This window comes from Onychostoma macrolepis, chromosome 11 (genome assembly GCF_012432095.1).
Source record: "Onychostoma macrolepis isolate SWU-2019 chromosome 11, ASM1243209v1, whole genome shotgun sequence".
In the NCBI taxonomy this organism is placed as follows: Eukaryota; Metazoa; Chordata; class Actinopteri; order Cypriniformes; family Cyprinidae; genus Onychostoma; species Onychostoma macrolepis.
This window is the reverse complement of record NC_081165.1, coordinates 22326305-22341951: the sequence shown is the minus strand read 5'-3', so window position 1 is coordinate 22341951 and position 15647 is coordinate 22326305. Positions and strand designations below refer to the sequence as shown.

The following is a 15647-nucleotide window of genomic DNA, read 5'->3' as shown; positions in this document are numbered from 1 at the left end:
TGTTTAGGTAGTAGTAATATTATTTTGAAACAATGCCAGTATCTACGGTAACATCCTAAATGAACATAAAAAATACTATTTAAATAATTTACAGTTCAAATAATGCACAATTTGATAAAATAATAATAATAATTATTATTATTATTATTAATAATATTTTTTTTAATGATAAAATGCAAAAAATGTCACCAATGTCTATGGTAACATCTTAAATTGTAGCTAATGACCAAAAAACTAAGACTACTTAAATTATAACTACTTAAAAAGCTGTACAGTTCAAATAAAGTTTTGACAAAACTAAAAGCTAATACTTATAGTACTTAAGTAGTATGAACAAGAACTGAATTTAAAGGTATAATGCACTCCAAAATGACAATTCTGTCATAATTTATTCACCCTCATGTTATTCTAAATCCGTTTGACCAATAAAAAGCATCATCAAATTTATTTGATATGTTCTGTGAATAAATACTATTACTTTACTTCTAGATTTGCGATATATGGTGATTTTTTTGGGGGTCTAAAAAAGCAGCTCAGACATTCTATGAAATGTCTTCTTTCGTGTTCTACAGAATAAATGAAGTCATTCAGGTTTGGAACAGAGTGAGGGTATGACAGACTTTTAAATTTTGGGGTGAATTCTCTCTTTTTCTGTTTTACACTGTCATTTAATAGCTGACGTAAAGGATTGGTCTCGCTAAACCAGCTTTTACAAAATAAAAACTCTCTAAAGTCCAAACAGGGCCAGAGGACAAACAGGGCATCCACTACAGCAGAGAAAAGTTAGGTCCACATTTTAAGATAACTTTGGTATTTTGGCTGCTACATGTACAGAAGTTCTGCACACACAGTGGCGATGCAAGTCTATGAAAAGCTGGTTACGGTTAAATGTGATGATTCTATTTTAGACTTTAGCTTGATTGTTCAGAAAAAGAGCAACTAATGGAGGGAATATGTTTATTGACTGTAGGCGAACTCTGATTGCAGTAATCAGCATGTGTTCTGACACGTATCAAATGCATCAGGCAATCAAATCTATGAAACCTGTTAACTGAAAGGTGCTCTCATTCTTTTTTATTAAACATCCATATTACTTTTAGATAAACGGGGGGAAAAAAACATGGCATACACCACCTCAAAAAATATAATCATGGCTGATTGCACATAGCACATTTCTACAATGGTACAAGTAAACTTTGGATATGCAGAAATTTGGGTTGTCGATTTAACATTAATTTAGTAATTATAAATAAAAATCTGAACTTGAAAAAATAATGCATATGGATGCTTTTTTTTTTTTGGAAATAAATTAATATTGAGCAAGGCGGCATAAAATAAATGCAGCAAAACTAATCACTCATAGGAAGGAGCTACTCAGAAAAATTATTAAGCCTTTAAATTAATTATTAAGAAATGGCAAATATTTAAATTCCGTGGCAATATCTAGCTGAAAGGTTTAATAGACCCTCTGATCAATTTTCCAAGAGTGTTTAAATTCAGCATGTTTGATCAATACACAGATTTTAAGTTTGGGGTTGGTAATATTTTTTAAATGTTTTTGAAAGACTTCTCTTATGCTCACCAAAGCTACATTTATTTAATCAAAAATGCAATAAAAACATTACTATTGTGAATTGTTATAACTTTTATGCCACTTAATATATATATACTACTGTGCAACTGTTATAGAAGTTATAACAATTCACAATATTAGTGCTTTTACTGTATTTTTGATCAAATAAATGCAGCCTTGGTGAGACTCCTTTCAAAACATAAAATCTCACCAACCCCAACTTTTGAAGAGTATATACACATTTATGTATGCAATTGATTACTTAATCAGTATATCAATTAATTTAGTTACATTTTAAAACAATCGACTGTCCTAATAAATATGTTTGCATACAGTATATGTTACAGCAACCACATCCGAGTGCACTGTAATCGAGTGCAAAAACAGCCAAACAGATGTCCAATCAGTTCCTGGTTTTGTTCAGATTTAGCAGCATGACTTGTTTCCTGTGCTGGTGTCATGGGCCCTGCTCTGTGATTTATCCCTGTTGTTTAGGTGTCATTACCCTGCGGCTGCGACTGTCTCACTGGGCCTGAGTGAGTGTGATTAACAGTCTGCTGACTGGATCTCTGACCAGTGGCAGAGCTGGAGGAAAACAGCAAGTTTTACATTCACCAATTGATGACTGCTGTCGAGAGCACTCCGCTTTCTCACTCGAAACGGTATTGACAAACGGACGGGCTGCGCTCTCCCTAAGAGTGGCACGTCAATCTCTCACGGCCAGTCAGTCTGCTTTGTTAAATAATCTGCTGGAGTACGCTTGACCTCGTGTTATGGCTGATGCTGAATGTGACGGTTGTCATACCTGCCGGGGAAGGTATCAGGTATTTCAAAACGCAGCTTGAAATACAGTCGAAGGATTTATAGTCTTGATGTGGAAAAAGGAAATTAGCTGCCCACTCTCTCAATGCTGAGCAAATATTTGCAACCCAACCTGAAGCTGGTGTCTTTGGTAGGTGTAATCAACTATGATGAATTTTATTTGCTAAGTGAGCAGGGACACCAGAACACAATGTACAACATGAGGAAATATGAGCTATCTTCATGATGTACCAATTCAGGGTGAGGGCCATTGATTCAACTATCAGCACATTTGAGGTGTGAGAGTAGAGGTGAGAATGATGTGCATTTGAGAACAAGAAAGAAATTTCTTGACCTGACAGTATAATCACTTTTATAACAGTTACAACAGCTGTGCCACTTAATATTTTTGTGGAAACCATGATACGTTTTTACTGGATTTTATTTAAAAATACAGTAAAAATTAATATTATGAAATATTATAACAATTTAAAAAGATTTTCGGTCCCACTTTATATTAGGTGGCCTTAACTACAATGTATTTACATTTAAATTAATAATTTGATACAATGCACTTATTGTGTACATACATGTTTTTACATTGTACTTATATTTTTAAAAATACCTGTATGTAGTTACATCTGTAATTAATTTCTGTAATTACATTTATAATTACACTGTTGACCCATCCCTTACACCTTAACCCACCCGTAAACCTACCCATACCTCCAAACCTGTCCCTAACCTTACCCGTATCCCACCTCAATAGCAGTAAAAGTGATTTGCAATACAATAAGTACATTGTACTTATTTTTTTATGTAAGTACATAGTAGTTAAGGCCACCTAATATAAAGTGTGACCAGATTTTCTATTCAAATATGTTTTACAGTTTAATTTATTTAATTAATTAATTAATTTATTCCTGTGATGCAAAGCTGAATTTTCAGCAGCCATTACTCCAATCTTCATTGTCACTTGATTCTTGATTTTTTGCTCAAGGAACATTTCTAATAATAATAATAATAATAAAAAAATCTTACTGACCCTAAACTTTGAACTGCAGACTAGGTTAAAAAAAAAAAAAATACAGCCAAGTAAATAATATAATAAATTATAATATAAGCTTTACAAATGGATGATATTAAAATTCTTTGCAAAATTAAAATGAAATTTAGGCAACACAACATTATAAATGTACAGTCTGATCAATAGATAGCCATTTTGAAAAATCTCTAGGTTGATAGTCAATCAGACTACTAATTTAGAGTGATCTGCGTTTAACTCTGAAGCCATGTTGGTAAAATTACTTAAATATCTGTAAATATCTTTAAGGACCTCCTTAATAAAGGGCACATTCAAATAATTACACTTATCGTCGTGTTCATCTAAATTCTGCTCTTCTTGAATCAGGATCCTAAAATAGCATCCAGCTGGTGTCACACTTGAAATACCACGTTCCTAAAGTGAGTAAGGCAGTTACTTGGATGTGTTTACTGGGGTAATAAATGTTATCATCTAGACACCATCTTTTCAACACGCAGCTCTGCAAATGACCCGTTTGCCCCATCGTGACATACAATAACAATGACGCCAAGTGAAGCCACAGATTCTATTTGTTCTTTCAACCTCAACCACACTTTTCATCTGAAATTTACAACCCAACCCAGTTCAGCAGCACTTGCTCGTCAAACACACCCACCGGCACAGGATTCCAGACCCCCTCCTTCTTCCCACTCATACTTTTAAAGCTAATCGTGGCGGCGATGGCTGTAAATTTCACATTGTACAATGTGAGGCATGTGTCTGTATTACTGTGGTGATGTCAGACTCCAGCTGCCGTGGAGCCTTGAAAGAGACGCTGACCTTCCAACACCAAAGTCTTCAGGATACACAAGGCTCCAGACCGACACCATCTGCTTCACGGGAGACACTTTTTAACACAGGAGTATCCTCAGCTGCTCAGACTTCAAAGTTCAGCGCTAATACACCTGATACTAAAGAGTGCACTGAACTGATATACATTTGTTACCTATCAATCAGTGTTAGTTCATTCATTTGTTTATTTTATTTATTTATGTATTTATATTAAGTGTTATAATTCAGATGTCATTATAGTTTTTATTAATAATTAGTTAGTTTTTATTTTCATATATTCTATTTTAATTTTTTATTTTAAGGTGTTAGTAATTTTGTTGTGTTATTGTCTTTGTGTGTGTGTGTGTGTGTGTGTGTGTGTGTATACTTTTTGTCATTATTATTATTATTTTTTTAAAATATTTATATAGTTTTGATTTATTTTTAATTCAGCTTTACTTATTTACATCAAGTTAAACTACATAAAAAATGATGCCTTGGCAAGTAGCATACATAAGTTTTTTTTATGTTTTATTTCAGTTAAAGTTTTATGATTTTAGTTTTAGTTAACTATAATAACCCTGCTGTCAATGGAGAAATATGGTACAGTGAAAGCCTTGCATTCATTTATCATGTACTGTTGTATAGTTTGTCAGCTGGCCATTTAATGACTAAGTGGCACATGCTTTGCTATATAAATCGCATGCTAAATTGTCATACAAATATATATATATATATATATATATATATATATACACACACACACACACACTTTTTTTTATTTTTTATAAATGTAATAAATTATTTTTAAAAAGTTAATAAAAATTTCTTCTAGGCAGCATATTTCTGGCAAACCCAACTGTCCCAGTCTCTGTCCACAGTGATTTTCAGATTTTGTTGGTTTAATGAAGGAATATACTATAATATACAAATGACAGAATAAACAACAACAACAACAAAAACAGTAATTTACATTAGTGAGTAATTAGTGATTTATTTTTAAAAGTTGTTCAGTGTATTATGTTGTCCTTCCTTAAAGTTACCAGTCAACTGGCTGCTATAATAGATTTATTTACTTGCTAAACCAATTTTAACTCTCATTTGGCATTGATGGGTGTTAATTTTGGATTCTTAATACAGCTATCTATTAGACAGCGGAGACATCCGAATCATATTCGCTGTCTCCAAGACAATCAGCGTGAACATCTACAGCATCAATTTCTGGAAACCTTTATTGGACTCGAAGCTCTGGGATTTTATTTTCTCTGATGATCTATGATGAGTGTTGAATGTACAATTAAAACTATAACCACCGTGGTCGTTATCCAATACAATAATGTGATGTGTCATGCCAGAAGATCCAATACTAATTCCAGAGAAAGGCACTCTCCAAATAAACCTAATTTACCTCTGAACAGTTTTATTGACCCCATATAAAACATCTTTATATCCTTGGTAGTTCTTAATGTAAATGGTGAGGGAATTTCCTCAGGAGCAATTTATATGTAGTAAATAATTAATTCAGCTTTATAAATAGACTTGGGTACTTTGGATAGTCATAAATGTATACAGTTTAAGGAGTAACAATGTTTTTGTTTTATTTTTTTAATTATTTAGTTGGCTTCATCAATCCCTCTTGTTGCTACGTGAGAATATCTCTTCAGTTCGTCTGCATGCATTTGCATCTGCTGTGCAAAATAAGGCATATTTATATTCCATATGCATGTGTTTAGATAATGTTCAAATTCTGGCCAGCAGCACTGAAAGATTCCAAAATAAAAATCTCATTAGAGTAATAGACCTGAAAATGCTCCATTAAAAGGTAATTATGTTTGCTTGATGAGAGCAGTAAATTAGAAGAAAAAGAAACAGTTGTCAAGATCTGAAACAATAACCAAATAGTGAATACAGTTTTTAGCATGAAAAAATGATCTATCCAACTAATGGCCAGTGATTCACCAGCACCAGAGTTTTTTGCCATCTTTGGGAGACAATTCTTCTACCTAATTAAGTTTCTAATCATCAACACCGATAAGAACTCGATTGATTTACTAACTTTGTTTGATCCCTCACAGAATGCACCATGAAAACACTTAATGTTCCAAAGGTCAATAAGTCATTATTACAAAAATAAATTCCAAATTGGGTGATCAGTACCTCAACATTGAATTAATGTACAATTTGCTTAGCAACAAGAACATTGCAATAAAATTACAGTAATATTGATAATATTGACAGCACTAGTTGCGTTCATATGAAACAAGAAAGAGTGAGTTGGCGGGGTGATATAAAAGTAACATGCTAATTTCAGCTTCCTGTATTGACGGGCTGTTAAACAATGGCAAATATTTGAAAATACTAGACCTCCAAATACCAAATCAGAGTCAAGTATTCTAGAGAGGCATGTAATATGTGATCCTGTCACATATTACAACCCGAATTCCGGAAATGTTGGGACGTTTTTTAAATTTGAATAAAATGAAAACTAAAAGACTTTCAAATCACGAGCCAATATTTTATTCACAGTAGAACATAGATAATATTAACAAATGTTTAAACGGAGAAATTTTACACTTTTATCCACTAAATGAGCTCATTTCAAATTTGATGCCTGCTACAGGTCTCAAAAAAGTTGACACTGGGGCAACAAAAGGCTGAAAAAGCAAGAAACTTTGAAAAGATTCAGCTGGGAGAACATCTAGCCACTGATAAGTTAATTGACATCAGGTCTGTAACATGATTAGCTATAAAAGGGATGTCTTAGAGAGGCAGAGTCTCTCAGAAGTAAAGATGGGCAGAGAGACTCTCCAATCTGTGAAAGAGTGCGTAAAAAGATTGTGGAATCCTTTAAAAACAATGTTCCTCAATGTCAAATTGCAAAGGCTTTGCAAATCTCATCATCTACAGTGCATAACATCATCAAAAGATTCAGAGAAACTGGAGAAATCTCTGTGCGTAAGGGACAAGGCCGAAGACCTTTGTTGGATGCCCGTGGTCTTCGGCCCTCAGACGACACTGCATCACTCATCGGCATGATTCTGTCATTGACATTACTAAATGGGACCAGGAATACTTCCAGAAACCACTGTCAGTAAACACAATCCGCTGTGCCATCTGCAGATGCCAAGTAAAGCTCTATCATGCAAAAAGGAAGCCATGTGTGAACATGGTCCAGAAGTGCCGTCCTGTGGGCCAAGGCTCATTTAAAATGGACTGTTTCAAAGTAGAAAAGTGTTCTATGGTCAGACGAGTCCAAATGTGACATTCTTGTTGGAAATCACGGATACCGTTTCCTCCGGGCTAAAGAGGAGGGAGACTTTCCAGCGTGTTATCAGCGTTCAGTTCAAAAGCCAGCATCTCTGATGGTATGGGGGTGCATAAGTGCATACGGTATGGGCAGCTTGCATGTTTTGGAAGGCACTATGAATGCTGAAAGGTATATAAAGGTTTTAGAGCAACGTATGCTCCCATCCAGATGACGTCTATTTCAGGGAAAGCCTTGTGTATTTCAGCAGGACCATGCAAAACCACATACTGCAGCTATTACAACAGCATGGCTTCGTAGTAGAAGAGTCTGGGAGCTGAATTGGCCTGCCTGCAGTCCAGATCTTTGACCTATGGAGAACATTTGGTGCATCATTTTTTTTTTTTTGTTATCAACATTTTTATTTATTTTTTATACATAACATCCAAAAAAATAAATAAAATAAAAAATAAATAAATAAAAATAAAAATAAAAAACAACAACAGACACATACTCAATATCTCAAAGTCCAATCAAAGGGAGGGAAAGAGGGAAAGGCAAGAGAAACACAAAAGTCACTCCTTTATACAGTCACGTATATCAAAAAGAAAGCACTGCCAAGCATCGATGGTAGAAGGCTTGGCCCCATTGATTCGTGCTGTTGTACATTCACAAGCCACTATGTGCAGGAGACTACGGATCCAATATGTTTTTCCACACATGTGCGGTGTAAACCAGTTTTGTATTATTGTCTTCTTCGCAGCTGTAAAACCAGCAAACATCATTCTCTTTTGCATTGAGGTTATACAGAGCTCAGAATCATCATTAAGAAGACACAAACTTGGATTAACAGACCAATCCATTTGCAATAAGGATGATAAAACCAGGGTTACATGTGTCCATAGACTGATGACGACAGGACATTCCCAAAACATATGCAGAAAAGTACCTGATGATGTAGTATTACATATATGGCAGTTGAGATTCGGTTGTAGTTTCATTTTAAATCTTTTGTAAGGAGTTATGTATGCTCTATGAATGACTTTGAAGTGAATAAGACGATGAGCCAGATTTTTAGATGTTAAACTGAGATTAGACCACACTCTCTCCCAGTCGACAGATAAATTAAGGTCAGATAATTCCCTATTCCAAATAGTTTGAATAGAAAGAGGTTTTGTAACGCAATCAATAATCTTACTATATATTAAAGAAACAGACGGCCGACCAACAGATGGTGCAATCCAATCTTGCATAGGATGAGAGGAGATGGGAGATGCCCAAGGAACTCCATACGCTTTGAGAGCAGAACGTAACTGAAGAAAGACAAAATATGCGGATGCTGGTAGACAAAATTTGGTTCTTAATGTCTGAAATGAACATAGGCCCTGGTTATCATATATATCACCGCATGTGTTTACACCTAAAGAGGACCAAGAGGGTTGGACAAATGGACGATTTCCGCATACAAAATTAAAATTGTGCCATAAAGGTGTCCTATTACAAAATTTGAAGGTTCCTCCTATCCGACGTTCCACCGTTTTCCAGATTTTAATAGAGTTGGCCACAACCGGACCAAATTTATATTTATCCCCTTTTTTCCTGTGCCAGTAAATAACATATCTTGGAGTCTATTTGGTTTAACCTTGTCAGCTTCAATCACTCTCCAAGAAACTGTAGATTGAGGATCAACCCAATTATGAAGAGCCTTAAGCTGGAACGACCAATAATACAGTTCAAAATTTGGTACAGCCAGTCCTCCTGCGCTATTAGGATGTTGTAATGTGGTAAGTTTAATTCTGGGGCATTTATCATTCCAGATAAATTTAGAAATTATGGAGTTAATCTCCTTAAAATAACCTGGAGGGGGAGAAAGTGGTAGCATAGAGAAAAAAAATTTAATCGAGGTAACAAATTCATCTTAACAGTGGAAATTCTTCCTTGAAGAGAGACTTTAAGATTCTTCCATCTTTGAATGTCATTTTTGACTTTAACTAAGATATTATTAAAATTGTCTCTGGCAATCTTATGAATGTTTTTATATATGGTAATGCCCAAATAGATGAAAGATTCCTTAATAGGGATAAATGAGGGAATAGAAGAATTGACTTTAACATTGTTAATTGGCATTAAAGCAGATTTGCTCCAATTTATTTTATATCCTGATAAGCTACTAAAATTATCAAATTCCTTAATTACACTAGAGACTGAAACATCAAAGTGGATTTGGTGCATCATTAAATGAAAAATACGTCAAAGACGACCACGAACTCTTCAGCAGCTGGAAACCTATATCAAGCAAGAATGGGACCAAATTCCAACACCAAAACTCCAGAAACTCATAACCTCGATGCCCAAACGTCTTCAAACTGTTTTGAAAAGGAGAGGAGATGCTACACCATAGTAAACATGCCCCCATCCCAACTATTTTGAGATCTATAGCAGGCATCAAATTTGAAATGAATTCATTTTGTGCATAAAATTGCTCAGTTTAAACATTTGTTATGTTATCTATGTTCTATTGTGAATATAATATTGGCTCATGTAATTTGAAAGTCTTTTAGTTTTCATTTTATTCAAATTTAAAAAACGTCCCAACATTTCCAGAATTCGGGTTGTATTTCATACCTTGTTATCAACATACCTTGTTATTGTCTTTCTGATCCTAAGAGTTAACAACTGATTGCACATCTACAGTATCTACATGGGCTCGGTGACTGACACATTGTTTCAGTGAGCTCTGAACATTTCATTTAGCTCTTCTTTAACCTGTCCTTTGGAGTGTTCCTCTGTTTTTGTCATTAGAGCCATAATTTCATGCAACATTAGGTGTGTAATTATGTGTTAAATAACAAGGGTGAACAGAGATCATATTGCTAATGAATGCAACATTGTTAATGAGACACAATGAACGCAAAAGCAGTTACATGCATCTAACTGGGATATCCTATAGCCTACAAACATCTTAAAAAAGATTGAGAAATAAGTCATTGAAATGTGTTTTGATTAAAGTGCGTAATGCGACTCAAACAATGCGTTTTTAGTTTAGATGTAAACATCGATGAAAATGTTTGCTATAAATAGAGGAAGCAATTGAATGCAGTGGACTAAACTCTGGTTGTAGTTCTCAGGTGATTTTGCACTGAGACACCTGGGCTTTATCCAGATAGTTGTGATGTGAAAGAGCAATAATTATTTATCATTTTCATGTGTCAGGCCTCCAGAAGGCAACATTAGCATGTCATTTAGCTGAAGACAGAGGAGCAGCCCACCCTGGAACAACACATTCCCATGTTGCTCTGCCATGCTAAATGGCTTGAAAAGCATGACTAAAACAGAATCTATTCAAAGTTCAGAATATATCATTATCTCCTGACATACTAAACTTCCTGCAGCTTAGTATTTTTTAGACAGCGTTGAGGAAGCTACTGTGGCTTGACAAACTGAAGTATTTAGCTACAACACACTACTTTGAAGTTCCATTTATTTACATTATTTTACTACATTAGTTAACTTGAACTAACAATGAAACATATTTGTAAAGCATTTCTTAATCTCAGTTATTATTATTATTATTATTAATTGCAACATTTACTAAATTATTAAATTATTCAAAATGATTAAAATCTAACGTTTTATCTGTTAATAGTAATTAATGGACCTGAACTAACATGAACAATAAACAAAAGTACTTTTATTAATTAACATTAACAAAGATTAATAAATACTGTGTATGTATTGGAAATGTATCGTCATTGTAAGTTAATATAATTTAATGCATTCATTAACATTGACTAATGAACCTTATTGTAAAGTGTTATATAATTCAGTATCTATAAGTTAGTGTTAAAAAATGTTTAAACATAAAAAAGACATGTTGCAAAGGCAGCTGAATCAGTGATTCATTTTCTGAATGTACTAATTCATTAGCAGACCCATTAATGAATAACTACTACTAAAAATAAGAATTTGTGTAAACTAAATATAACAAATGAAAACAGTTTTTAAGAAATGCTGCAACGGTACCTGAATCAGTGATTCATTAGCAAGTCAACAAATAAATAACTACTAAAAATAGAATAATTAATGCAAAATGAAAATTAACTGAGATGAAAATAGTAAAAAAACAAATTGCAGTGTTTAACTAGTTTGTCATTGAAAAAACAAAAATTAAGCATGCCAATAAATACAACACAAATACATTAAAACAGTTGAACTATTAATAATTATCAGTGTGTGACTATATATTATGTTACAAAAAGGATATCTTAAATGCAGCATAGGAACTTCAGGAAATCAGCGAATCATTTTCTGAGCAAACTGAAAGTAGCTTTTGGAACTTTTGGACTTTGGAAGTAGCTTGTGACTGGGAAAAAAAACAAAACAAAACAAAACTTTTTTTTAAACTGCTAAACTATTGTTGCACCACTAGGAGGGGGAAACAAAACTGTTTTTCATGATTTTATTCCCACCAAACTAATGTGGAGTATGAACAATGGCTCATAAATCACTGCAGTGACAATATGGGTTTAGTAAATCCCGTCATGCGCAGCCACACTGGATGCAGCTGTTTTGGGTGAGCGCCAGATGTCTGTTTTTTTGCGACAAAAAAGGCCCCTGTAAGGCGTTACTTACCCAGCTAAGGTGACCAGAAGGGCAAATACCAACAACTGTCCAGACCATACCAAGCTTTTTAAAGACAGCCATTCTATATTAAAAACACTGGATGTGGTTCTCGGTGCCACTTTGCCCTGGCATTTTTGGCAGCTGTTTTATTGGGTGCAGTGGGGACAATGGGTTTCCTTGGGTCAGTGCTTCCTGTCTGCTTCTGCCTCATATCTAGTTCATCGCCCTGTGATCTGGCACACTCAGCATAGGCAGGAGAGTCAACACACACAAATATGATATGTGGCATATTCCCATCGTTGACGTTTACAGCTCCACACTGCAGGGCAAAGATTTGCTCACTGTTGCTTTTCAGACCTTCATTTTAGATAAAATATTTCTCTGCACCTTTGTGGGCAGGTCAGCCAAAGAGTGGGAATTGCTCAGGCAGTCAAGCTGGTACATTGGTAATATGTATTTTGAAAGATTTTCTGAAGTACCTTGTAAATACTCTGGTATAAGATTTAGTAATGTTAGTAATGGTTAGTATGATCATTACTAACAACACTAAATATACCAATGTATTAAGCTAGTACACGTAGAAGAATGTTATAGTTTTAAGGGTGAAACACAAGACACCAGGAAAGATCTGTTGTTGATGCAGGAATATATAATCCACTTTTGCACAAATGACGTATAGTTTGTCCAAAAGGATCGTCAAAAAGCTAGACGAAGACTGTTAGTGACCTTGTACTCTCAAGCTATATAAAAATAAAATCTGAAAATAAAAAAATATATAACAAAATATTACATAATAAATTATATAAAGCATCTTTGCTGCGCATATGAAAGAAAAAAAGTGTGTGTGTGTGTGTGTGTGTGTCTATATATATATATATATATATATATATATATATATATATATATATATATATATATATATATATATATATAAAATGACCCTGGACCACAAAACCAGTCTTAAGTTACTGGGGTATATTTGTAGCAATAGCCTAAAAATACACTGTATGGGTCAAAATTATTGATTTTTCTTTTATGCCAAAAATCATTAGTATATTAAGTAAAGATCATGTTCCATGAAGATATTTTGTAAATTTCCTACTGTAAATATATCAAAACATCGTTTTTGATTAGTAATATGCATTGCTAAGAATTCATTTGGACAAATTTAAAGGTGATTTTCTCAATATTTTGATTTTTTTGCACCCTCAGATTCCAGATTTTCAATTAGTTATATCTCGGCCAAATATTGTCCAATCCTAACAAACCATACATCATTGGAATGAATACATACATACATACATACATACATACATACTTAAATGCTTGATTATAATTTGAGTTTTTCAAATGTCACAAGCTCAGCTCTTCACATTTACATTTAAACACGATAGACTCTATGAAAAAACAAGCTGAGAGATGAGCCTGGACTGGACAGCATCTGAGGGCAGCAGTGTGCTGTGCAGTCAGTCATTCGCAAGCGCGTCGCCCAAAACACCTGTGTCACCTTGATGCTACAGGACTTCTCCATCAACACCAATCAGCAACAGGGTGCAGGGGAGGAGGAGGCTTTGAGCAGCACTCCCTCTCCCTTTCCTCTCTCACTCTCTCCGCCGGGGCTGGAGGAAGGGATCAATGCCGTGAATGGTACTCCTCTCCTTGCTCACTACTCTCATTATTATTTTCCACACTGCCACTCGCCAGCCCATGAATAGTCAATACCAAACCAACAGGCAGGAAATTAAGGAGCAGATGCTTAGTTCAATGCCTGGAGTGAGTTTTATTTATCGAGAACCGGTTCCAACCACATAAGACGGACTTTGTTCGCTGCTGAGGATTATAGAAACTTTCTTTTTCTCTATTTGAAGACTGATGGATTTTCTTTTTGGACTTACTATGTTTGTGCACAATGATGAAGTCACTTGTTTAATATTGTGGTTGTAAAATTTCACCTTTTTTGAAGGCTGTTAGTTTCAGGTGATATTTAAAAAAGAAAAAAGAAAAACACATCCATCTTTTCGCACTGGGAGCAGTTTGCAGACGAACCTGTGCAGAGGGAAGCACATGGTTGACTAAGTGTGTTTTTTCTTGTCAGGTCATCCCAGCAGTCTTTTTTGAGTGCTTCAGAGAGAGTAGGAATAGCTGGGAGAATGTTTCTGTGGGCTGGAAGCAAAGGAGCTCAAGGATCAGGAGGTGAGAGAAGGTAAAGTACAATGACTTAACTAACTAACTAACTAACTGAACCACCTGTGACAGCACTATGCTAAACTATAATTTTCTAGGATCTCTGTAAGGAGGTTGCATGTTTGATTTCATGTTGATTTTAAGTACAGAGGGATAATATGGTAATAAACATAATTGTAACAAAATAGGGTTACACTTTATTTTAAGGTGTTCTTGTTACAGTGTAATTACACATTTAAGTACTGAGTAAAATTAATTAACTACATGTACTTACTATATGGTTAGGGTTAGGATTTGGCTTATGGTTACTTGCATGTAATTATGCGTAATTTATTGTTATTATAATAGTAAGTGTATGTAACATGATGTGTAACAAGGACACCTTAACATAAAGTGCTACCAAAAATAGTTAAGAATTGAAAATCTAATTATAAAATATAAATATTATAAAAATATAAATATATAATAAAAATAAAAATGTATTTTATTTATTAAAAAAAGTGACCATTTAATTATTTTGTTACAGTCGATAACCAACAAATGACTAATTTGTCTAAATTAATGAAAAATAGCACAAAAAAAAAAAATCATTTGTTTAAAAGGAAACTTGTACAGAATAAATGATATTCACTTTGAGATTTAACGGTGTTATTAAATTATGAGTGCGTTTAAAATTGAGCTTTAAGTGAATATTTAATGGCTCAAAAGTAATGCATGTATGAATGAAATATATAAAAGTGCATTTACAATAATTTTTTATTTTATTTCAAAATGAAAAATTTAATCAGCTAACATTTGCATCCCTAGAAAATATGCAGCTTCTTCTGAATAAAAATTACTCTCATCATTCTAGAACTGATGCATCACAGTTTATTTAATGCATGGAAATTCAATTATTATTAGCAGTTTTAAGTATAACTGCTGTTTTACACTGATTTAGCAGTATTAGAGAATGTCATTTTAATGATCAAACTAATCTTGGATTCTGACATAAACTAATCACAGGAAGTGGGTTGTGAGTTTGTAATGCTTTTGACCACTGTACTCACAGTAATTATCAAAAGGTCACTGATAAAGATAGACAGGTTAGACAGCTTGCCTTCACACCCATGCATAATCTTCAAAAGCAATATGACCTGCTGTCAAAACATGATTAAAGAATCATAAGCTAAATATTTGGAAAGGAACTAACTATGCATAGATAATCGGACAGTAGCAGGTATCTGTGTGTCATTGGAGTTCCGAACTAAACCTAATTCTTGGCCTCAAACATTTTTTTATGTGATAAGGACTGGTGAAATGATTCTTGAAGCAATATCTTGTTATATTAGGTTTGGCACACACCATGCCTTCATTAATCTACGTCC

At 34.1% G+C, this 15647-nt stretch overlaps 1 protein-coding gene across 9 annotated transcripts in view; it reads left to right on the top strand.

Moving 5' to 3' along the window:
- The window catches only part of si:ch211-247n2.1 (calcium-activated potassium channel subunit beta-2), a 33741-nt gene that overhangs the window by 7880 nt on the left and 10214 nt on the right, over positions 1-15647 (top strand). For 4 of the 9 annotated variants that reach the window (XM_058791763.1, XM_058791762.1, XM_058791768.1 and 1 more), the window contains exons 2-3: positions 2069-2235; positions 14192-14299. In XM_058791763.1, the coding sequence (XP_058647746.1) occupies positions 2195-2235; positions 14192-14299 (149 nt within the window). In that variant the 5' untranslated portion in view covers positions 2069-2194. Of the gene's footprint in view, positions 1-2068; positions 2236-13117; positions 14300-15647 lie in introns of those variants that run through there. The other 5 variants (XM_058791765.1, XM_058791770.1, XM_058791766.1 and 2 more) reach the window with 4 other exon arrangements.